Below are 25,119 nucleotides of genomic sequence, written 5' to 3'. Positions count from 1 at the left end.
TGTTGACCACCTCTGTACATTGATCAGTTTGTTACACTCCTTTGGATGGTCAACTTACAGAGGTTTTACTCTAATAGTCATATTAAGGATAAAATAAATTTCAACTCAACAAGAAGCCTAAGTTCTGCATTAAAAAATGTTTGTAGCTGGATGTAAGTGGTGAACCTGGGCAAGGTTGCTGCCAGGAACAGGCACAATTGTGCAAGGAGATGGCAAAAGGGAAACCCACAATATGGAAAAGTACCAGCATGTGGTAAGTGTGTGGGAGAGGACAAAGGAAACTTGTCCTTTACCAGGTGCCTGCTATGGGCTATATTCCTGGGCTTAGAGCTCCAGAGATGTTCCTTTGGACAGTAAAAGTAACCATATAGGGGCTCCTTGGCTACCGCAGAGTGTGGACTGAAGCCCAATGTGCCAGTACATTGGTGACTTTAAGCCTTCTTCTCCAATGGATTAGTAGATCCCAAAAGCCTGGGCAGTGTGTGGATTGGAAGAATACTTTTGCGTGTTTCTTGATTTCTCAACACCATGTCATGACTGGCAAATGCTGGAATTGCAATTACGGCATGCTTTTCACCTTCTGTGTGCCCCATTCAAAGCATCAGCCCCTGCTCCTTTTGTGCACACCTGTTCCTCTAGAATTAGGACATAGAGAGAGAGGCTGGTCAAGGCCACAGACCAGGTGCTTCTGCAGCTTGGGATTTCTCTACTGTTCTCAGGACACAGTCACACTAACCCTATTATCTCTCTCTCTCTCTTTTTTTTTTTTTTTTGCAGTTTTGGACGGGGCTGGGTTTGAACCCGCCCTACTTCTTTAAGCCACAGGCGCCACCCAACACTATTAACTCTTGCTTAGTGATTGTGATCTCTGAAGAGGTTATCAGTTCAGCTCTAGTCTAGAAATAAATAGGTTGGTATCTCTAAACGTGGCTATCGTTTACACATACACCTGAAATCCTGAAAGGGTGATAATTGTCTCCAAACCCAAGGGAAAACAGGCTCTTTTCCTGAGATTTGTACAGAAGAGACAAAGTCACTTCTCACATGTCAGCCGAGTTTGCGGTTGGGCTGTGACTCACACAAACCACCTGGGGAATGAGTAACCTCAGAGAAGAAAGGAAAAAAAGAGAAGGAAACACGTTCAAGTTCTATGATCATCTTTGACACTGAGACCTATGAACAGGGTATGGCACAAGCTGGCTTCAGCACAGAAGGAACTGCATGTACCTGGGCTAAGACCCTGCCATGCCAGACCAGAGGAGGACTGCTTGGTGACCAGGCAGGCACAGTAAGCACAGAGAACACACTTGGCCTCTCTCCTTCAGACCCTGACAGGAAACAAAACACTTTCCTCCAGGCCACCACAGGCCTTTGTAGCAAGCCATGGTGCCACTGGCTGGCTTTCTCAGAGAGAACTGTTCTCTGCTACTTTACAATGCATTTCCCAAGAAGCAAAACCCAGATTTTCCCAGAGAGTCTGGAGTCCCTCCATTTGTTAGTGAAAAGTGGAGGGAGGGTTTCTTCCGACGGAGAGGTTGGTGGCCTGGAGGCCCAGCCCCAGAGCCCCTCCTTCAGGCCATTTTCCCTAATAAGCCAGACCCCCTGCTCTCACGACTGTCTGAGCCACGCCCAGGGCCCTGCTCCGTACGCCCCGCCCCGCCCATAGATGGCGGCGCCCTAGTGCCGCTAATGACGCCAGAGACGCGACTCTGTTTTACTATTCCTAGGAGCAGAAGACAGCGGAAAGCGTGGCTTTGGCAATTTAGGGGCGCAAACTCCCAGGGGCGTGGGACGATGAACTGGAAGAGGGGGCTTGGGCCTCGGTGCGGGCGCCAGGCAGGCCGCTGGAAAGTCCGCGCCAAGCCCGCTGGCCTCTCGTCGCCCAGGGACGCCGGTGGAAATGGTCGCACGTTCTTGTCGCACCTTCTTGCCTCTGAGCGAGCACTGTGAGAACCACACTACCTGAACGGCGCCACGTTGCCCATTGTCGCCGGTGTCCCTCGACCCCATGTCGTGTCACACGTGTGCGCCGTGCCGCGACCTCGCGTTCCCAGGGGCTGATCCAGAAGGGCCGCTTCTAGTTGGTTCTGAGGTCATCGAAACCGCCTCTGAGGTTTCGGGCTTTTGTCAGTGAAGTAAAGGGGAGGCAGAGATGGCGATGGGTTTGTTGACCGGATCGTGGCTGAGCGCCCTGTAGGGGTTGAGTGACACGGGCCGTGGGCGTGAGTGTTGGGGGCGAAGTTCTCGGACCAGCGAGTGATGGATTGATTGAGTCATTGAGGGACTGTTTCCCGAGTGCCCAGTAAGTACTGGGTGCCCGGGCGCCGTTGCAAGTATTTCCCATTAGTTTTCACAGGAGCCCTGTGAGGTGGTGCTATGGTTATCCTTCACTTGCTAGAAAAAACAGCACAGCATGGCTCGGCAGCGTGTCCAAAGTCACGTCGGTAGCAAACCTGAGGGATCCTTTACCTTTTCCTATGTTTATCATGTTCATTGTTCCTTGTCTGACTCCCCTGAGAGAATATAAGCTCCACCGTAGTGGGGAACACTGAGATTTTTTTCATCGAGGTTTCTCCCACAGGCAAGTGGAAAGTACTCATTTCTTAAATGAACAAAAATAGCACAACAGGCTATTAGTTGTAAGGCAATGTAGGTCATTGACGAGTAGTGAGCTCTGTATGAATGTTAACTCTTAAAACTAAAATGAGGCATTGTACCTTCTGTTGAATGAAAACCTTTGACTTTTACTGAACTTCACTCCATGGAAGGTAGCAAAGGGTTGCTAATGGAATCTCCTATGATCATTGTGTGTCCAGGCTCGAGTGCATAACTGAGACCACGGTTCACCAACTTCAGGCTCCAGTTTATCTGCGCCCACACTTCCTCATTTAGTCTGCGAAGACCCATTCTGAGGCTCCAGGAGGAGGTGAGTTCCCCGGGTCACAGGCAGAGATCTGGTGCTGCAGTGAAGGTCCCAGCTGAGGTGTGTTTGTCTCTGAATTTCTTGGTTCTGTCTCCTTGGGGACAAGAGAGAGGCTCTGAGGCAAATTGAAGAAGTCTGGGCACAGAGTGCAGGCCCACATGCTCAGGGCAGAGGGAAGAGGCTCACAGGACAGGGGTCCTAGAAGAGCTGGATATGCAGTGGTGTTTGTCTCTCACTGTCAGCTGAGAGAGGACAATGATGGCTCTATTTCAAGGGGCCATGAAGGACTTGTGACCATGGGCAGTTTGATCCCTGTTGGAGGGGAGAGAGATGAAAGTCACAGGTAGATCAAGGCATGGATATTCACCATGGGGGAAGGTCCCCTGCTGTAGTTCCTGCAAAGGCAGGATGAGGCTGGGAAGGATCATGACCAGCCACAGAAGACTTCATCCTCTCTTAGCACACCTGCATGTGTACCTTTGTGTTTTTTTCTCTTGCCATTGGCTGTTTTTGATTTCAGTCAGTGCCATGCCATCAACCCTGCAGCAGCTCGGGGGAAATGCTGAATCTTTGTATATTCTGACCAAGGTGCAAAAATATATTTTTAGTTTTTAGAATTTCAGGGTAGTGTACAAGTATGCTGTCATCCAGTCCATCTGGCTGATTTTGATGCATAATGAAACTGGGCCTGAGAATGTACTTAAGCTACATGGAGCTGAACTCTTTTGTCCTGATGCTATCACAGTTACTGCAGTATATCATGGTTACCTTGCCCAGAAGCTCCTTGCTGAAAGTTTCTTCTGAAGAACTTATAAACAAGGGAGAGCATGGCATTCAAAATGCAAATCATGAGAAAGGAGGAAGTGATAGGGCAGGAGCAGAGAAAGTCACCTGTAGGGGTAGAGGACACAGGGGGCAGGCACAGTGATTTTAAGCTCTACATAGGACTCACAGTGCTGGGTTGTTACCCACCCATCCCTATCCTTCCTTCCCTGCTGCCCTCTAAGCCCTTATTTGTCACCTTACACCAAACTGCATCAAGAGATCCTTCTTAAAGACACTTTACTGAGGGCTTTTTTTCTTTTTCTTTTCCTTTTTTTTTGGGGGGGGGGAGGGACAGAGTCTCACTGTGTCACCTTCAGTAGAGTGCTGTGGCCTCACAGCTCACAGCAACCTCAAATTCTTGGGCTTAAGTGATTCTCTTGCCTCAGCCTGCCAAGTAGCTGGGTCTATAGGTGCCTGCTACAATTCCTGGCTATTTTGTGGTTGTAGTTGTCATTGTTTGGCAGGCCTGGGCTGGGTTTGCACCCGCTAGCTCCGTATGTGGCTGGTGCCCTAGCTGCTGAGGTACAGGTGCCGAGGGCTTTTTATAAACTTCTCAGTTTAATAATAGGTAATTTTTAATAATTTTTAACTTTTATTTTACTAGTAACTAATGTTTATTATGAGAAAATGGAAATAAACAAAAGGAGAAAAATAAAATCACCATTCAAAGGTAACCAATGTCAGCGTTTTAGTAAATGAGACTTCATATATGGACATATTACTTAAAGAAATGAGATTACACTGCACTTTCCATAACCTGCTTTTAAAAACATTGAAAACAGAAGATAAACTTGCATAGCTTTCTTAAAGCCTGTGTAGTATTCCTATTTCTGCATGTGTCTTCTTATTTAACCTTGCCTCCTTTGCTGACATTTAGTTGTCCTAAATTTTTGAGTGGTGGGAATGACTGCAATTAACATCATTGCAGCTTTGTGCACATTTATGATTGTTTCATTATGTTAAATTTCTAGGAATAAGATTCTGGAGATGGTGGAGGTGTCAGGTTGTTAATGGGTTTTGAAGTAGGTGTCTTTAAATACAAATCATACATCTGTCCAGTAAGGGAACAAAATTTCATGTGTAAAATTCACATTATCTTGGAATAATCCCATCGGAACAAACTTGAGCTTTCAAGCCATGTTTCTAGATCATTCTGTCCAGTATGCAAGGGTGATTAATATAAAGGTGTTAAGATGTAATGACTATACCTACCCAGTGTACTTTCATAATTCTGCCTTTGTAGATCTGTGTCCTTTCTCCAGACCAAAAAAAGATGGACATGTCCCATGTGAGTTTCTAATTTACTCCTACTTTGTTTCCAGTTTTTTGAGGCAAGTTTTAGGAATCTATATAGTAAGCTTGAAAAAAACAGTTATCTCCTCTTCTCTGGCTATTTTCTATTCAACCTGTTACCAACCTCTAGTTTCTCTGGTCCTTCTCCTCACTAGGAGTGAATGAAAACAAAAGATGTCTCTGTCTACTTGTTCCTCTGGAAATTGCATCTTTTCTTTTCCTTTTCAGAGACGATTTTTTAATTAGATCGACTCATCTTGCTTTTTCCCCTTTCTATTAGGTGTTAGGTAATACATTCATGTGATATATATATTGCATTTTTTTGGCTACCTCCAGCATATGGGGCTAGCGCCCTACTCCTTTGAGCCACAGGCACTGCCCAATGTGTAATATTTTAATTTGCACATAAAAAGTAGTCGTCAAAAAATCTCTTTTTCTTCTCCCCCCAGTACCATGTTTCTCCTTAGAGATGTCCACTGTTAACAATTTGGTGAAAATCGTAGTGTAGCTGCATTTATGTCAATGAATATCAGTGTTAATGAACTAAAAACTTATGTATTGTTTTATATGTTTTTACACAAATGGCATCATACTCCCATATCCATCTTGCTTTTTTCACTTGATTATATTCTGGCTGGTGTTCCTTGTTAATATATAAAGATGATTTCAATTCCTGTTTCATAGCGTGGGTGTATCATTTAACTGTTTATTCAGGGAAATTTGGTATGTTAGTTCTTTTTGCATTGCTATGAAACAAGTATCTGAGATTGGGTAATTTATAAAGGAAAGTGGTTTATTTGGCTTGGGTTCTACAGACTGTACAAGGAGCATTTGTCTTCATCTGCTTCTGGTGAGGGCTTCAGGGAGCTTCCAATCAAGGCAGAAGGTGAAGGGAGGTCAGGCGTGTCACTTGAAGAGAGCAGGAGCAAGAGAAGGAGGAGCTAGTGCTTGGCTCTTTTAAATAACCATCTCTCCCACAAACTAATAAAGTAAGAACTTGCTCTTTTTTCTCACGGAGGACATCAAGCCCTCAGGAGGGATCTGCTCTCATGACGCAAACACCTTATACCAGGCTCCACATTCAACACTGGGGATCAAATTTCAATATGAGATTGGGGGGGGCGGGCAGACATCCAAACCATATCATTATTTTTTTTTTCTTTTTTACTATTATAAATAGTGCCTTATGAACCAGACTTTCTATGTATCTTCTCAGCAGTACAATTTTTCTGAAGCTTCTTGAAAGTTGGATTTTTTGACTAAAACATGTTCAGACTTCATTTATTTTTGAGACAGAGTCTCACTATGTCACCCTAGGTAGAGTGTTATGGTGTAACAGCTCATAGCAACCTCAAAGTCTTGGGCTTAAGTGATTCTTTTCCCTCAGTCTCCCAAGTAGCTGGGACGACAGGCGCTCCCCACAACGCCCGGCTGTTTTTTGTTGCAGGTGTCGTTGTTTAGCAGCTTGAACCTGCCACCCTCGGTGTATGTTGCCGGTGCTCTTACTCACTGAGCTACAGGTGCTGAGCCTATAAGAAACATTTTTTTTTTTTTAAGAGACAGAGTTTCATTCCGTTGCACTCCATAGAGTGCTGTGGAGTCACAGCTCACAGCAACCTCCAGCTCTTGGGCTTAGGTGATTCTCTTGCCTCAGCCTCCCAGTAGCTGGGACTATAGGCGCCCGCTACAATGTCCGGCTATTTTTTTGTTGTTGTTGCAGTTTGGCCGGGGCCGGGTTTGAACCCGCCACCCTCGGTATATGGGGCCGGCGCCCTACTCACTGAGCCACAGGTGCCGCCCATGAAACATTTTTAATGAAGATAGGAAACCACAAAGAGAAAGATGGTCAGATTAGACTGCGTTAAAATGTTAAAACCTATAAAGTTAGAAGACATGTTTGAGACTGAGAGAAAAATACAAGCAGTGCATATGATATACTGAGGATTTATATGTGAAAAATGCAAAATGATGATTAAAAAAGACAAATATTTGGTAGAAAAATAGTCATAAAGATAGGACAATTTATAAGATAAATGTAATGCCATATGAAAAGATGTTTACCTTCCCTAGTTTTGGAACCAGGAAAACAGGGCTCATTTTCATTCCTCATTTTCTGTTGTATTCTAACAAACGAAACCAGTCTTCTACTATTCATAGTTTGAAATATGCTGTTTTCATTTAGATAGAAGTATTCTAAACATCCTCACATGCCAGTCAGTTGTTTTCTTGGAAGTGTTAGAGTACAGATTTAGCAATTTATTTAACTACTCTAGTCCTCCCAGTCCAGATGCAGTTTTGTTTTTTCAGGGGTCATTTTTATGATAAGTAATGTCATCTGATAGTATAGCTGTTTTTCTATTATTATTGGGTTCCCAGAAACTGAATATTTACGGCTTTCTCTCTTACTTTGTGCAAATACAAATAATACTACCTTGAACATTTTTATGTCTATGTGAATATTTCAGGCTGAGTGTAGTGGCTCACGCCTGTAATTTTAGCACTTTGGAGGCTGAGATAGGAGGATGGTTTGAGGTCAGGAGTTCAAAACCAGCTTGAGTAAGAGCAAAACCTCATCTCTACAAAAAATAGAAAAAATTAGTCAGGCGTGATGGCATGTGCTTGTAGTCCCAGCTACTTAGGAGGCTGAGGCAGGAAGCTGGCTTCAACCCAGGATTTTGAGGTTACAGTGAGCTATGATGACGCTACTGCATTAATATCTGGGCAACAAAGTGAGATCCTATCTTCAAATAATAAATAAAATGATGAGTGTAGATTTTTAAAAGACTATGAAGGCTGAAACGTGATATACTATTACACATTTATTTCATATTCTATCAGTAATATATTGGGCTTTGGTCTTTTTCTTAACGATTTGTTAGAATTTTATTTGGCATATGAAGGAAATTAGCCCATTGTTATCATTTTTTCTCACTTTACTATTAATGTTTGATAATTTTTAAAGTTTGCATTCTGTTGTTTAGAATTTTCTAATATCTAGCTAGGCTTGGTGGCATGTGCTTGTAGTCCAGCTACTCAGGAGTAGTCCAGTTTAATCAGTTTGTAACTGTCTTCTGAATTTGGGGATTGCTTAGAAAGGCTTTCAGTTATTCCAAAATTATAAAGACTTTTAGGCTCGTTGCCTGTGGCTCAAGCGGCTAAGGCGCCAGCCACATACACCTGAGCTGGCAGGTTCAAATCCAGCCCAGGCTCGCCAAACAACTATGACGGCTGCAACCAAAAAATAGCCGGGCATTGTGGTGGGTGCCTGTAGTCCCAGCTACTTGGGAGGTGGAGGCAGGAGAATTGCTGGAGTCCAGGAGTTGGAGGTTGCTGTGAGCTGTGATGCCACAGCATTCTACCCAGGGTGACAGCTTGAGGCTTTGTCTCAAAAAAAAAAAAAAAAAGACTTTTAACTTAAAAATTTTACGATTATCTTGTAGATATTTAAATCTCTAATTCATCTGTAATTTATTTTGGAGTTCAGAGTTAGGTAATTCAGTTTTTTGTTGTTGTTGTTGCAGTTTTTTGACTGGGGCTGGGCTTGAACCTGTCACCCTGGGCATATGGGGCCGGAGCCCTACTCCTTGAGCCACAGGTGCCACCCCAGGTAATTCGGTTTTACAGAGTTTGTTTCCCTCCATAAATGCCTACCCAGATTTTCCTTATGACATCTTTTCTAAAGCAATTAAAGGGACTTTTATTGTGAAGTGTACATGTAGGATCAGTTGATGTATTTTAACTTTTGTCATCATCATCATTATCATTTTTGGCTTTCTGTTGCTGGAAACCTGATAATGGAATAACAGCTATATTGCCAGGCCTAAAAGATAGGAAAAAAACCAAAGCATTTTTCCTGTTTTCACATACCACTCAACACAACATTTCTGATGTATGGGGGTTGTTTCCCCACTTATCAACCAATTCTTCAGTGGACACCAGCTGGTTGTTTTCTAATTAAATTCAATTCTGGCACTGTCTACCTGGAGATAGTGTTAGATACCACAGGTTGAAGGCTTAGTCCCACAAGACTTCCCCTACTTTATTTATTTATTTTTTTTGAGACAGAGTCTCAGTATGTCTCCCTTGGTAGAGTACCGTAGTGTCACAGCTCACAGCAATCTCAAACTCTTGGGTTTAAGAGATTCTCTTGCCTCAGCCTTCCAAGTAGCTGGGTCTATAGGCGCCTGCTACAACGCTTGGCTATTTTGTTGTTGTTGTTATTTAGCAGGCCCGGGGCAGGTTAGAACTCACCAGCTCTAGTGCATGTGGCCAGCACCCTAACCACTGAGTTACGGGCGCCGAGCCTGCCCTTATTTTAGATTCCAGTCACAGTTGTAGGTTGTAAATCAGGAGTTCCCATGACCCCCTCCTCAGATTTAATTAATTTGGGTCACAGAACTCAGGGAAACACTTTACTTACATTTACCCACTTACTATAAAAAGATATTGCAAAGGATACCAATGAACAGCTAGATGGAATAGATGCACAGAGCAAGGTATGTGGGAAGGTGCACAGAATTCTCATGCATGGTGGTTGGACTCAGCCACCATCCAGGAACATTCAAGTGTTCAGCTGTCCAGAAGCTCTCTAAACCCTATTCTTTTAGATTTTTATTGATGCTTCATATGTAACCGTGATTGATTAAAATATTGGTCATTGGTGATCAACTCAACCTTCAGCTCCTCTCCTCTACTGGGAGGCTTTGGGGGGCTGAAAGTCCCAACCCTCTAATCCTGCCTTGGTTTTTCAGTGACCAGCTTTCACCCTGAAGCTAACTAGGGGTTGCTAGCCTTCAGTCAACTCATTAGCATACGAAAGACACTATTATCACTCTGGAGGGAATTCTAAGGGTTTTAAGAGCTTTTTGTCAGCAGATAGGACATGACCAAATATGTTTCATAGCATCACACCTGATAGCATTACTTCAGATAAAAAAATAACTCTTTATTGGGAAACTAACTGCATCTGGACTGGGGGTGTGTGTGTGTGCTGTGAATAAACTATAAATAGCTAGTAGGAAGCCACAGATTTGGGTTTCCTGAGTACATTGTTGCTTTTATAACTGGACATGTCATTTATCCTGGAAGCCATGGCAATGGAGCTATTATAAGAGGTACTGGTATATGGAGAAGTTTAGGGTTTCTAAACCATATGATCTCTGTGCTCAGCTGTATAGTTTTATTCCTGGGCATCTGAGCATTCGTGGGGAGGGCATTTGGGCTAAGAGCTCTGGTTGCTCTGAGAAGCCCTCCTACTGGAGAAACCTGCCTGTCACCACCCATTGGCACACTGACGTTCCTATCTCCTATCCTGTACAGCTGAGTAAACTAGTGCCTGATGTGGCTGATTTCGGCCTTGTGGGTGCAACATATCTCTGAACTTAAGATGACTAAGTGTGGACATGAGAGGATGAGATCCAGAGCATAAACAGGTGGCTTACTGGTCTTTGATAAGAATTAGGGCACTTTGAGGATTGAGTTCTTGTTTTATGGTGACAAGGAAAACAAACCTTTCCCCTTTTGCCTCAGTTGCCAAGGCCACAGACCCTCTGGCTTCCTATTCTTGTCTCATGATTGATGAGTTACTGTTAGGGCTGTTTGTTATGATTGATTACTTATGTTTAGAATGGTTTGTTCTAGCTCTATATGCCTTGAGTAGCTTGCTCTGTCAGCCCCCAGTAGAAGTGACTTCCTCCTCTCTGGGCCATATGGACCCTGTTTTACATCTGTCATTGTCCCTATAAGGGAGGCCCCCTTCCTCCTTCCCTTTGATCTATCAGTCTGTAAGTGATATTTTTCTTTCTCTACCATGCTGAAGCTCTTTGAATTCAAGAGACATTTTTTTTTTATTAGTCTTTAGATCCACAGGACTTACCAGCTTGGTTTCCATTCAATATGTGTTGAATGAATGTATTTCTAGGGTAAGGTATTTCTAAACAGGCTGTCTGTTTCTCCTATAAAGTTTAAAATAATTTTAGTCATAAATGCTTTATGTGATGTGCTATGACAAATTATGACAAGCGAATAGCATAACAACAGTTATATAGAGAAAGGCAGATGTTGAAGCCAGACTGGGTGGATTTGAATCCCTCTTTCTAGGCCGTGTGACCTGTGCTAGTTACTTTAGGCTCTGTGCTCCTCATGTTCCTCAAGTTTCTCCTAGGGGGGAAGTGAGGATCAAAATCTTCAGTACTTGTAAAGGACTTAGAACAGGCACAGAATAAGCCCTCCATGTGCTGAGGTGTCACATCCCAGTCCTCTGGGATGATCCCTTTGTGTTAAGGAGGAATGTGATGTTACAGGAATCATTGACTTTCAAGGATGTGTTTGTGGACTTCACCTTGGAGGAGTGGCAGGAACTGGACTCTGCTCAGAAGAACCTCTACAGGGATGTCATGCTTGAGAACTACAGCCACTTGGTGTCTATGGGTGAGGGACCACTGTACAGTGTGATGTAGAATGTACCAAGTAGTGTCTCCCTTTCTGAGCTGCTGTGGGCTCAGGGGCATTGGAAACCCTCTATGAGTTTGGGCCAAGGGCCCTCTGTCAGGTATTCGTAGTCCCATTTGGATGCTGGACAGGATGCTTGTGTCTTCACCTGCTACATACTGAGGGGCAAATACCTGTGTGCATGGGGCATTCATTGAGACTGGGCCATCTTCAGCCTCTGGGGAAGGGTTTCAGTTTTAGAGTATCTTTAGCATTCATAACAAAGTCCTCTGCCATTTCCTCTGAACAGGGTATCTAGTTTCCAAACCAGATGGGATCTTCAGGTTGGGACCAGAAGAGTCCAAGATGACAGACAGAGGAACCCTGATGCAGAGCCGTCTAGGTGAGTCAGGCCAGGGAAAAGGGAACTAGCTTGGCTAGTAAGGGGTTGGCCTCTGGTAGGTGCCCAGGAGCAATTCTTAGAGCCCCCAAGACATGTGAACATGCCTCAGGTCTGATGACATGCTGTTATATACATATGAGGCTTCCTGCTGGCAGCCTTTTCCACCGTGTTCTTTACTTGGCTTTGAGACACTGACTGTTCTTGTTCTTAGATCCATTTTGGCCTTCCAACCTCCTGGCTTGCTAGTGAGAAGTGCTAAGCCCATTCTCATTCCTTTCAGGAAGTTTTTAGGACTTATTTTTCCCCTCTCTTGGGCTTTTGTATTTTCACCAGAATAGATGTAAGTGTGGGTGTTTCCTCTTTATTGGGCGTACTGTGGGCCTTTTCAGCCTGAAATTTGGACTCTTTTTTATTTTTTTAACCTCAGGGAGATTATCCTACCTGGTTTACTGGACTCAGTACAGACAACAAAGCTTTGCTAATGACCTTTAACTTTACCCAGCCACGTACCCAACATGTTCTCATCTGCCCTCACTTTGTGGTAAACACTGTAAATCTTCACACGGTTTTCTGTTTTCTTATTTCTTCTCAGAATCTTACAAATCTGCCTCGATATTGCCTATTATCAGATTCCTCCTCTTATCAGTACTTAATTCCTATTCAACTCTTGTTTTTTTGTATTTATTTATTCAGAAAATAAATAAACTTGAGAGGACTTTACTCCCAGGGTCAAATACTTTACAAGACACTACTAAACTGTGTTCTAACATGGCTGAACTATTTTGTTTCCCCATCAGCAATGTATGAGTTCTAGGTGTTTCTACTCACTTCGTATGGTCTTTCTTTCTAGTAGGTAAGTAAGGGGATCTCACTGTGATTTTAGTTTGCATTTCTCTAATGATGAACATTGTTGAACATCATTCCATGTTATTTTTTCTCATCTGCATGTATTCTTTCACCAAAGAATACATGCAGATGATTGTAATTGTAATTGATTACTGTTGTAATATTTTGTCATTTTGTTACTAAACTGAAAGAGTTCTTTATATATTCTTGATGCAGGACTTTTTGTTAGCTATGTGTTTTCCAAGTATCTACTCTTAGGTTGTGTTCTTGTTTTTATCTTTTTATTTTATTATTAAATCATAGCTGTGTACATTAATGCGATCATGGGGCACCATACACTGGTTTTATAGACCATTTGACATATTTTCATCACACTGGTTAACAGCTTTCCTGGCATTTTCTTACTTATTGTGTAAGACATTTATATTCTACATTTACTAAGTTTCACATGTACCCTTGTAAGATGCACTGTAGGTGTGATCACACCAATCACACTCCCTCTTCCCATCCTCCCCCTCCCCTCCCTCTCCCTTTTCCCCATACTCTTAGGTTATAACTGGGTTATAGCTTTCATATGAAAGCCATAAATTAGTTTAATAGTACGGCTGAGTACATTGGATACTTTTTCTTCCATTCTTGAGATACTTTACTAAGAAGAATATGTTCCAGCTCTATCCATGTAAACATGAAAGAGGTAAAGTCTCCATCTTTCTTTAAGGCTGTGTAATATTCCATGGTGTACATATACCACAATTTATTAAACCATTTGTGGATTGATGGGCACTTGGGCTTTTTCCATGACTTAGCAATTATGAGTTGGGCTGTAAAAAACATTCTGGTACAAATATCTTTGTTATAATGTGATTTTTGGTCTTCTGGGTAAATACCAGGAATTATAGGATTGAATGGCAGATCTATTTTTAGATCTCTAAGTGTTCTCCAAACATCTTTCCAAAAGGAATGTATTAGTTTGCATTCCCACCAGCAGTGTAGAAGTGTTCCCTTTTCTCCACATCCACGCAAACATCTCTGGTTTGGGGATTTTGTGATATAGGCTAATCTTACTGGAGTTAGATGGTATCTCAAAGTAGTTTTGATTTGCATTTCTCTGATGATTAAGGATGATGAGCATTTTTTCATATGTCTGTAGGCTGTACGCCTGTCTTCTTCAGAGAAGTTTTTGCCCAGCAAAAACTTGCCCAGCCTGTGGTGGGGTCACTTGTTCTTTTCTTCAAGTCCCTTGCCCAGCCCGAGGTGGGGTCACTTGTTCTTTTCTTGCTTATATGTTTGAATTCCCTCTGGATTCTGATTATTAAACCTTTGTCTGAGACAAAATGTGCAAATATCTTCTCCCATTCTGAGGGCTGTCTGCTTGCTTTACTTACTGTGTTTTTGGCTATGCAGAAACTTTTTAGTTTGATCAGGTCCCAGTAGTGTATTTTTGAAGCTGCTTCAATTGCCCGGGGGTTCCTCCTCATAAAATATTTGCCCAGGCTAATTTCTTCAAGAGTTTTCTCTGCACTTTCTTCTAGTATTTTTATAGTTTCATGTTTTAAGTTTAAATCTTTAATCCAGTGAGAGTCTATCTTAGTTAATGGTGAAAAGTGTAGGTTGAGTTACAGTCTTCTACAGGTTGCCAGCCAGTTCACCCAGCACCATTTGTTAAATAGGGAATCTTGTCCCCACTGAATGTTTTTAATTGGCTTGTCAAAGATCAACTAATGGTAAGTAGCTGGATTCATCTCTTGGTTCTCTATTGTGTTCCAGACATCTGCTGCTCTGTTTTTGTGCCAGTACCACGCTGTTTTGATCACTATTGATTTATAGTATAGTCTGAGGTGTGGTAGCATGATTCCTCCAGCTTTGTTTTTATTTCTCAGTAATGTCTTGGCTATTCGAGGTTCTTTCTGATTCAATATAAAACAAAGTATTATTTTTTCAAGATCATTAAAGTATGACAGTGGAGCTTTAATAGGGATTGCATTAAAATTGTATATTGCTTTGGGTAGTATGGACATTTTAACAATGTTGATTTTTTTCCCAGCCATGACCGTGGTATGTTTTTCCATTTGTTAACATTTTCAGCTATTTCTTTTCTTAGAGTTTCATAGTTCTGTTTATAGAGATCTTTCACGTCCTTTGTTAGATAAACTCCCAAATATTTCATCTTCTTTGGCACTACTGTGAATGGAATAGAGTCCTTAACTGTTTTTTCAGCTTGACTATTGCTGGTATATATAAAGGCTACTGATTTATGAATGTTGATTTTGTAACCTGAGATGCTGCTGTATTCCTTGATCACTTCTAAGAGTTTTGTAGTAGAATCCCTGGTGTTTTCCAGATATACAGTCATATCATTTGCGAAGGGCAAAAGTTTGATCTCTTCTGACCCTGTATGGATACCCTTGATCACCTTTTCTTCTCTAATTGCGATGGCTAAACCTTCCATTACAATGTTAAAGAGCAGTGGAGACAATGGGCAACCTTGCTTGGTTCCTGATCTGAGTGGAAATGATTTCAATTTAACTCCATTCAATACGATATTGGCTGTGGGTTTGCTGTAGATGGCCTCTATCAGTTTAAGAAATGTCCCTTCTATACCAATTTTCTTAGGTGTTCTGATCATGAAGGGATGCTGAATATTATCAAAAGCTTTTTATGTATCAATTGAGAGAATCATATGGTCTTTGTTTTTTAATTTGTTTATGTGCTGAATTATACTTATAGATTTACGGTTACTGAACCAGCCTTGAGACCCTCGGATAAAACCAACTTGGTCATGATGTTTAATTTGTTTGATGTGTTGTTGGATTCTGTTTGTTAGAATCTTGTTGAATATTTTTGCATCTATATTCATTAGTGATATTGGTCAATAATTTTCTTTTTTTGTTGGGTCTTTTCCTGGTTTGGGGATCAGGGTGATGTTTACTTCATAGAACGTGTTGTGTAGTCTTCCTTCTTTTTCTACATTTTGGAACAGGTTGAGTAATATAGGTACTAGTTCCTCTTTAAAGGTTTGGTAGAATTCTGATGTGAAGCCATCTGGTCCTGGGCTTTTCTTTTTAGAGAGATTTTGTATGGTTGATGCTATTTCCGAACTTGATATGGGCTTGTTCAACATTTCTACTTGATTCTGGCTAAGTCTTTGAAGGTGATGTGCTTCCAAGTATTGGTCAGTTTCCTTTAGATTTTCATATTTCTGAAATAAAGTTTTTTATAATATTCATTAAGGATTTTTTTAATTTCTGAGGAGTCTTTTGTTATTTCCTCTTTGTCATTTCTGATTGATGAAATTAAAGATTTTACTCTTGTTTTTTTTTCCTGGTTAGGTTAGCCAAAGGTTTATCTATTTCATTGACCTTTTCAAAAAACCAACTTTTTGAGTTATTCATCTGTTGTATAATCCTTTTGTTTTCAATTTCATTTAATTCTGCTGTAATTTTAGTTATTTCTTTTCTTCTACTGGGTTTGGGGTTAGAATGTTCTTCCTTTTCCAGTTGCTTGAGATGTCCCATTAAGTTGTTAACTTCCTGTCTTTCTGTTCTCTTGAGGAAGGCTTGCAGTGCTATAAATTTCCCTCTTAGGACTGCCTTTGCAGTATCGCAGAGGTTCTGATAATTTGGGTCTTCATTGTCGTTTTCTTCCAAAAATTTGGCAATTTCCTTTTTAATCTCATCTCTGACCCAGCTATCATACAGCATAAGGTTATTTAACTTCCATGTTTTTGTATGAATATGCAGATTCCAGTTGTTACTGAGTTCGATTTTTATTCCATGGTGGTCCGAGAAGATGCAAGGAACAATTTCTATTCCTTTAAATTTACTGATGTTAGACTTGTGATCTAAGATGTGATTGATTTTGGAGTATGTTCCGTGGGCTGATGAGAAGTATGTGTATTCAGTTTTGTGGGGATGAAATGTTCTGTAGATGTCTGATAAATCCAAATTTTGGATGGTTAGGTTTAAATCTAAAATTTCTTTGCTCAGTTTTTTTCTTGGAGGATCTGTCCAACACTGCCAATGGAGTGTTGAAATCTCCAACTATTATAGAGCTGGAGGAACTCAAGTTGCTCATGTCTGTTAGAGTTGCTCTTGTAAATTGAGGTGCATTCTGGTTGGGTGCATAAATATTAATAATTGAAATCTCATCATATTGAATGTTACCCTTAAGAAATATGAAGTGACCATTCTTATCCTTCCTTAACTTTTGTTGGTTTAAAGCCTGTTGTATCTACAAATAGAATTGCAACACCTGCTTCTTTGTGATTTCCATTTGCCTGAAGCATGGACGACCATCTTTTCACCCTGAGTCTATATTTATCTTTTAAGGTAAGATGAGATTCTTTTATGCAGCAAATATCTGGCCTGAGTTTTTGTATCCTTTCAGCCAACCTGTGCCTATTTAGAGAACAGTTTAAGCTGTTCACATTAATGGAGAATATTGATAAGTCTGGTAAAATTTTGGGTATTGAGTTTTTCCAAAGTCCAGTGGACATTTTTAATCCTTTCGCCACTGTGGAAGTTGGAGTTTGATCAAAAGTTTCTGATTGAGTTTACTTTTGTGGTAGAGGATTGGGCTGGTTATTATGGAGGATAGGTCTGAGAATATCCTGAAGAGCTGGTTTGGTTATGGCAAATTTCTTCAACATGTGAATGTCATTAAAGTATTTAATTTCTCCATCATAAATGAAACTCAGTTTAGCTGTATGCAGGATCCTGGGTTGAAAGTTACTTTGTTTTAGGCGATTAAAAGTCGATGACCACCCTCTTCTGGCTTGAAAATTTTCAGCAGAGAGATCTGCAGTCATTCTAATATTCTTCCCTTTGTAGGTCATGGTTTTCTTACGTCTGGCTGCTTTCAGAATTTTCTCCTTCATATTAACTTTAGTGAAGTTAATTATGATGTGCCTGGGGGATGTCTTATTCGGGTTGAGTCGTGCTGGGGTTCTGAAACTGTCTGCTATCTGATTTCAGAATCTCTTGGCATGTCTGGAAAATTCTCTTTCATAATTTTATGGAGAAGAGCCTCTGTGCCTTGCGAAGCCACTTCATCGCTTTCAGGGATTGCAATGAGGCGGATATCAGCCTTCTGAGAGAATGATCCGTTTTTGCTCTCCATTTCTCTTCCTGTTTGAGATTTTGGGAGCGTTCCAAAGCTTTGTCTTCAATGTTATAAATCTTTTCTTCTCCTTGCTCCACTCTGTTACTGAGGGATTCTACTGTATTTTTCAGATCTTTAAGGGCTGCAGAGTCTCGTTTCAGTGTGTTAAAATCTTTGGTGATCTTGTGTTTAAATTTGTTAAATTCTTGAGAGAACTTTTGAATTTCTTCTTGAATTTCCAATTCCCACTTTTCCTCCATTCTATTAATCTTGTTTGCAATCCAAACCCTGAACTCGATTTCTGACATCTCGGCCATCTATTTATGAATAGGATCTCAGTTACATCTGGCATATCTTTTGTTGGGGGGGGGGTTGATCTACTCTGGTTATTTATATTACCAGAGCTTTTCTGCTTATTTCACCTCATAATTATTTTACACTATTTGACTAGATGACTAGATAAAGAAAAGTTGGGTTCGGGGCTCTAGGAGTAGTGATTAACCAGCCCTTTGCCCAAAAGCTGGGACTGGTGTCTGTACCTTTTCCCCTGGATCTTTGCCAGGATCTGTACAGTGTTATGGCCTGAGAAACTGGGCACCTTCTTGGTGTGGTGGTGCTAAGTGGCTCTGTCTTGTTTTCATCTGGTCTCTGTCCGACCCTAGTAAATCAGTTACTCTGGGTTGAAGTCTCAGCTGTGGAGAAATACCAGCAATTAAGTCACCCCGCCCCCGCACAGGCAACAATTGGAAACGGAAAATCAAACCCTCCTACAATCACACACCCGGGGTACCACTTGGATAGTCCTCGGGCAATTGGCCCAGTTAAAGAGGTCCAAATCAATTGTCTCAGTCAGCACCTGTCTCAGGTGGGAGACTTTAAGTGGTCTCTGGCAACTAGATTCCAGGGGTCTCTGACAACTCAAATATGAGTGGCTTTGGTGCTCTGTGAGGTCAGAAGGACCCACCCAGCAGATAGATTTGTCTGGGAAGGATGATGCCTCGTTCTCCACCTTGCACCTCTGTCACACCCAGTCACTGATAACCCCGCAGGGCTGTGACCCAGTTGCCTCCAATGAGCAGATACTACAGGGGGTTGCACCTGCCTAAATTACAGGGAGATCTATGTCTCCTCAGCCAGGCCACTGCTCTCTATCACTATCTGGCAGGGGGAGGTGAGGCCTGACAACCTTATTAGGTTGCTTGATGGAGGCTGGGGCTGTTCACTCAGTTCCAGCGCTTTCCCTGATTGATGTTACTGACAGAACAGAACAACTTTGCAGAATTTGTTTCTGTCCGGGCTAAATTCCCCTGCAGAAGAGAAGCTGTTTTGAGTTCACAGAACCTGCGCCTTAGGCCCTGTCTTTGCTGCTGCTTGGTAGTTTGTATTTGCAGCACGGTTAGCTGTCAGTTCTAGCTTCCTGGCCTCCTTTGTCTAGCCTGATGATCCTGAGGGCCGTGTGCGTCTTAGACTCAGTAAAGCGGTCCTCTGGGTCAGCTCCACCCTGGGAATCTGCCAGCTCTGCATGTGTGTTTTCTATTCCCTGTGCTCCACCCAGGCCGGTACCACCTCAGGCAAATCCTTTACTCATGGGGCCTGCGTTTCCGTCCCAGATCTTTTCGGCCAGTGGCTGCCGCCGAAGAAGATGCCCAGCCTCCTCTGGTTGCCCAGAGAGTGACTCCGGAATATCCAGGTGTGAGCCCTATTGTTGCCAAAAACGGCTGCTGATGTGTGACTCGGGGCACCGCCGCTTCGGTGTGGGTCCCTCTCAGCCGACTGTCCTCTCCTCGCTCCCGTGCTGCAGAATCAGCATGGACCAGCAGCAGTCCATGCCCTGTCCGTACCTCTCGAGATAATACCTAAGAATCTAGACTCCTAGGGGACAGGCTTCCAGACCTCAGAGTGAGAGTGTAGGGGAGTGCTGGCAGCTCAGAATTGCAGGTAGAAGATATGTACAGTTTTATATAGTTTTATGCCTGGCAGGAGAGTGCCATGGCACTCTAGTAGGGAAAGTAGGTCCAGTTTTTAGAGGGTCTCTCCCGTGGGATATAATGGGAGGACTTTTGAACTCTGCTCATTTGTTTATGGGGTACTGTGAGCCGTTTTCATGGGGGAGGGGACTCCCATCTGCTTGGTGATGGATTTTGTACTTTTTCTTTGTATCCTTGGGGTCGCAGCTCACCTCAGCAGGGTTGATGTGCGTTTTTCAATCTTCTCTCTTGGCGCATCTCTAATCTGCCAGGTTACTTGCTAAATTTCTGTCCTTTAACTCTTCTTCTGGACAGGAGCCTCTGTGGAAAGCTGGCTTCAGTCAGCCATCTTGTCTCCACCCCGCTCATTTTCTAACTTGTTTTCGTCCAGGGTCTGCTCTTTGATCCTGGAAGTCACTCATGGTTCCTTGCCATGAGCTTTCTTTGTATCAGAAAGAGAGAATCTTCCTTGTATTAGATTCTTCCCATACTTCACATCTGTGACTCTCTTTTATCACCCAACTAGAGAAAACTCCTTTTAAGGGCCCATGTGGCTCAGCACTCATAGCACAGTGGCCAGCGCCGGCCATATGCACTGAGCCTGGCGGGTTCAATCCTGGCCCAGGCCAGCTAAACAACAACGATGACTGCAACAAAAAAATAGCCGGGTGTTGTGACAGGCACCTGTAGTCCCAGCTACTTGGGAGGCTGAGGCAAGAGAATCTCTTACACCCAAGTGTTTGAGGTTGCTGTGAGCTGTGATGCCACATCACTCTACTGAGGGTGACATAGTGAGACTCTGTCTCAAAAAAAAAAAAAAAGGACCCCATGTGAAAAGATTAGGTTCACTCTGATATTCTGCCTTTGGCCATTTAAAGTAACATAATCACAGAAGTTATATATGATCATATTCACAGTTTCCACCAGCACTCAAAGACTGGAGAGAATTTTACAAGGAAGAAGGTCCTTGAAGGTCCTTCTTAAAGTTCCATCTACAAGTGTTGTTCGTTTTCTATCTTAACAGCTGCATTTCTCTGCCTTTTCATATCTAGTAATGTCTTATTTTTGGAATCAAAAATTTTTATAGTAAAAAACAGTAAAGGCTGCAGTTGACTGGGATTACCTTTTCCTTTAATTACAAGAGATAAGATAAAGGATTGATCACTTCAAACCAAACAGGGCTGGTCTGTAGTGTTATTAAAACTCAGTTCTTGCTCATCACCATTCCTTAGGTGTTTCCTTCCCGCAGTTTTGTTTGAGAGCCTGTTGGGTCTGTCTCCTCAGACAACTTGAGATTTAGTTCAACCCTTCACAGACTTTGAGCTGAGCTCTTTCATCTCCTTCCTCATGAGTGTGGTAGGCCTCTTCTTTTATTGGGACTCTTTCCAAAGGTGAGACAGCTTTTCTGATCTAGTCCTCTCCCCTGTCACACCATCACAAACTCAGAAAATGTCCTGTGGATAAAACTACTCATGTCTGAAGCTCTTCTAGTTTCTAAATCAGCCCTGTATAGCTTCCAAAAGCTCTTCTCAACCTCTTTTCCCTTGTAAAGTATCAGTCTGGAACAAGCCCTGCCCTCAGCTTATATGAAGAATCAGTAAATGCCCCCAGATAAGAGACAATTGTCAGGTCACCTAGAAAAAGGACTTCACTTACTGGAATTTTAATTCATCTAGACCTCATTATTTCCACAATATTTTAAAAATATTTTTGTATCTGCAATATCTTTAAAATATTTTTCTGAGCTTATCCTTTTCGTCCCTAAGGGTTGCAGCATGATTGATGGCTGGTAAGACCAACTACCATATACATGGAAATGGAAATCTGCTCATTACTTTCTCATTATACATTTAAATCCAAAACAAAAATGAGAGGATATTAAATAACATAGGATGTTCCATTCTGACTTCCATGTTTCTTCCTTTCTTCCACTAGGTGAAATCTGGAGGAACAAAGGACACTGTAGAAGCGCACAGATTGGCTTCATAAAGGAATGTGAACTATGAAATGTAAATCAGAGTAGTGGCTAATGCTTGCTATACTGGTTGTTCTATTTACACTTTAAGAAAATAATCTCCTGGCTCGGCACTGGTAGCTCAGTGAGTAAGGGCGCCAGCCACATACACTGAGGCTGGTGGGTTTGAGCCTGGCTGGGCCTGCTAAACAACAATGACAACTCCAACCAAAAAATAGCCAGGCATTGTGGTGGGCACCTGTAGTCCCAGTTACTCGGGAGGCTGAGGCAAGAGAATCTCTTAAGAGTTTGAGGTTGCTGTGAGCTGTGATGCCATGGCATTCTACTGAGGGTGACATAATGAGACTCTGTCTCAACAACAACAACAAAAGAAAGAAAAGAAACTCCTTATGATTTAGTTTTATCATCTATAAAATATCAGGAGGTGTGTATGGAGACTGTCATCTTCCCTACTTAATAGTGTTGCCATGAGAATCAGAGGAATTCATCAGTGTAATGTTTTTATAAAATAAAACCCCTTTACTTAAAGAATCAATATTAAAACAGTGAATTTTAAGAACTGATGGCAAGGATTAAGGGAAATGGAGGAAAAGAAAAAATGAATATCCAATAGCAATCACTGGGATCAGAATAAGCACTGTTTTGTATTTGGTTTCTGGAGGTTTGTGTTTGCATCAGTTTGTTCTTATTATCCACGGGACCTCAAGTTACTCACTGTAGTGCTTTCTCATCTGTAAAATCTGGATGAGGATGGAGTGTAAAAGCAAGTAGGAAGATGTTTTAATTCTCATTATATATTTTAAGACAGAGTGTCACTTTGTCACCCCTGATAGAGTGTCAAGGCATCATAGCTCACAGCAATGTCAAACTCTTGGGCTCAAGTGATTCTCTTGCCTCAGCCTCCCAAGTAGTTGGGACTACAGGTGCCCACCACAACGCCCAGCTATTTTTAGAGATGAGGTCTTGCGCTGGCTCAAGCTGGTCTCAAACCTGTGAGCTCAGGCAATCCACCTGCCTCATCCTCCCAGAGTGTTATGATTACAGGCGTGAGCCACTGCATCCAGCTCAAGAGACACCCACATGGATAATAGAAAATATGTGTAGATATATCAATGTGGAATGATCTGGGCAGAATATAAAGTAGTGTCATATGTTGAAAATACGGCTAAACAGAAAAATGTGTGAAGAGAAAGAAAAATCAGAAAACTATGCAAAAGATTTTAAATACTTACTGATAATTACTGGAAATTTGAGACTATAATCAGAGGAATTTAAAAATCATAAATTCCAATGTCCAAATTTAGCCATTATTAATAGTAAGGTATATTTTATTCCTCGTTTTTTTTTTTTTGAGACAGAGCCTCAAGCTGTCACCCTGGGTAGAGTGCTGTGGCATCATAGCTCACAGCAACCTCCAACTCCTTGGCTCAAGTAATTCTCCTGCCTCCGCCTGCCACAATGCCCGGCTATTTTTTTGGTTGCAGCCATCATTGTTGTTTGGCGGGCCTGGGTTGGATTCGAACCCGCCAACTCAGGTGTATGTGGCTGGCACCTTAAGCTGCTTGAGCCACAGGCACTGAGCCTCTTCCTCACTTTTATTCTGTATATGTCTCTCTCTACATGAGATCAACACATAGATAAAATAGATACTGAAATCAAATGTTAGATATCCTTTTTTTTTTTTTTTTTTTGAGACAGAGTCTCAAGCTGTCGCCCTGGGTAGAGTGCCATGGCATCACAGCTCATAGCAACCTCCAACTCCTGGGCTTAAACGATCCTCTTGTCTCAGCATCCCAAGTAGCTGGGACAACAGGCGCCTGCCACAATGCCTGGCCATTTTTTGGTTGTAGTTGTCATTGTTGTTTGGCAGGCCCAGGCTGGATTTGAACCTGTCAGCTCTGGTGTATGTGGTTGGCGCCTTAGCTGCTTGAGCTACAGGCGCTGAGCCAGATATCCTTCTTGTGTTATTTTATAACACAGATCATAAAATACAGTATTATACCATTCTTTACCATGAATATTTCCGAAAATTCTTAAATATGAATTCATTATTGACAGCGTATTATTCCAACTTATGAATAAATCAAGCTATTCATTCACCTAACAATGTTTATTCAAGTTGCTTATTTCAATTAATACTGCTCTTATAGGATCTTCCCTGGAAATAGGGACCTCCCATTGCCCTACCATAATTATTTAAGAGAGAATATATTAATAAAGAAGAGTATAGCCTTTCTCCATAGATGTTTGCACTTCTGTACTGATGTTAGGTAAAATGTACGTGCAAAGTCTCCTGTGTGGGTTTCTTTTGTTTGGGTATCTGCTGGTATATCTTTTCTCAAATGAATTAATATTTAAGGATTATCTATTTCAGATTCATTTGGGAGATTGGCTTAGTAATTATTGATGTTTTTTCTCTGTCCTCCTGCTTACAAATGTATAATTTATATTTTAAAGCCTTATAACCTATTCTGCAGAGAATATGTATACAATTTATAATTGCTTGATTTTAACTTTTCTTACCTTTTGTATAATGGCATATCTGTAACATGATTTTGATCATAATATAGTATCTAGGAAAACTGGGTTCTGCAACTTATTAAATTGATAGCATCTTCTTAACTAAATGCTCTGATATAAAGTGACACTTCTTTCCAAAGGATTTTCATTTGCTATATTCATGCTTTTGGACTTTCATGAATTATTTGATGTATAATATATTAAAATTCATTGGTGCTGGGCAGTTTGGGAGGCCGAGGCAGGAGGACTGCTTGGGGCCGTAAGCTTGAGACCAGCCTGGGCAATGTAGCAAGACCCTATTTCTAAAAAACAAACAAACAAAAAAACAAATGAATAAAAAATTTTGCCACATTAGCTAAGTGTACTGGTGTATACTTATAGTCCCACCTACTTGGGAGGCCAAGGTGAAACAATTGTTTGAGCCCAGGAGTTTGAGGCTGCAGTGAGCCATGATCATACCACTGCATTCCAGCCTTGTTGTTCTCAGAATTAGATGCTCGGAGACACAAAGGAAAGCACGGCAAGCAAAATGAATATTATAAAGGGAGACAGAGGCTTGCTTAGGCTCTCAGTGACTACCCACATTTATTAGGTGTTTTTATACACAAAACTAATCAAAAGAAAAAAAGTGGTATAGAAATAGAAAAGGGAGCAAATAATGGTGAAATCATAGAGATTGCCAAAAAATTCTTCGTTCAGCACATATGCTGCTAGACACATACATAATTAATCTAAATCGAGAACACTTTGCTCAAGGTTTAACCACAATGGCGCTTAGCTGTCTGTTCTGTTTGATTAGTTACCTAAAACTTAAGAAAGGATAATTTGCTAAAAGGAG

General features: G+C 41.7%; 1 protein-coding gene across 8 annotated transcripts in view; it reads left to right on the top strand.

The window, feature by feature from the left end:
- Window positions 1-858: 858 nt before the first annotated feature.
- The window catches only part of LOC128577171 (KRAB domain-containing protein 4-like), a 46,993-nt gene continuing 22,732 nt past the window's right edge, over window positions 859-25,119 (top strand). Inside the window, exons 1-4 of one of the 8 annotated variants that reach the window (XR_008377511.1) lie at window positions 861-2,113; window positions 2,817-2,926; window positions 11,781-11,873; window positions 21,722-24,635. Coding sequence is in view for 1 of the 8 variants with exons in the window: in XM_053579250.1 (XP_053435225.1) it covers window positions 11,335-11,470; window positions 11,781-11,873 (229 nt within the window). In the remaining 7 variants the exon portion in view is untranslated. Of the gene's footprint in view, window positions 2,303-2,816; window positions 2,927-4,991; window positions 5,038-8,565; window positions 8,649-11,017; window positions 11,471-11,780; window positions 11,874-21,721; window positions 24,636-25,119 lie in introns of those variants that run through there. The other 7 variants (XR_008377512.1, XR_008377509.1, XR_008377514.1 and 4 more) reach the window with 7 other exon arrangements.

Source organism: Nycticebus coucang, chromosome X (genome assembly GCF_027406575.1).
Source record: "Nycticebus coucang isolate mNycCou1 chromosome X, mNycCou1.pri, whole genome shotgun sequence".
NCBI classification, from domain to species: domain Eukaryota; kingdom Metazoa; phylum Chordata; class Mammalia; order Primates; family Lorisidae; genus Nycticebus; species Nycticebus coucang.
Note: the sequence above shows the minus strand (reverse complement) of the source record. Positions and strands in the feature narration are given on the sequence as shown.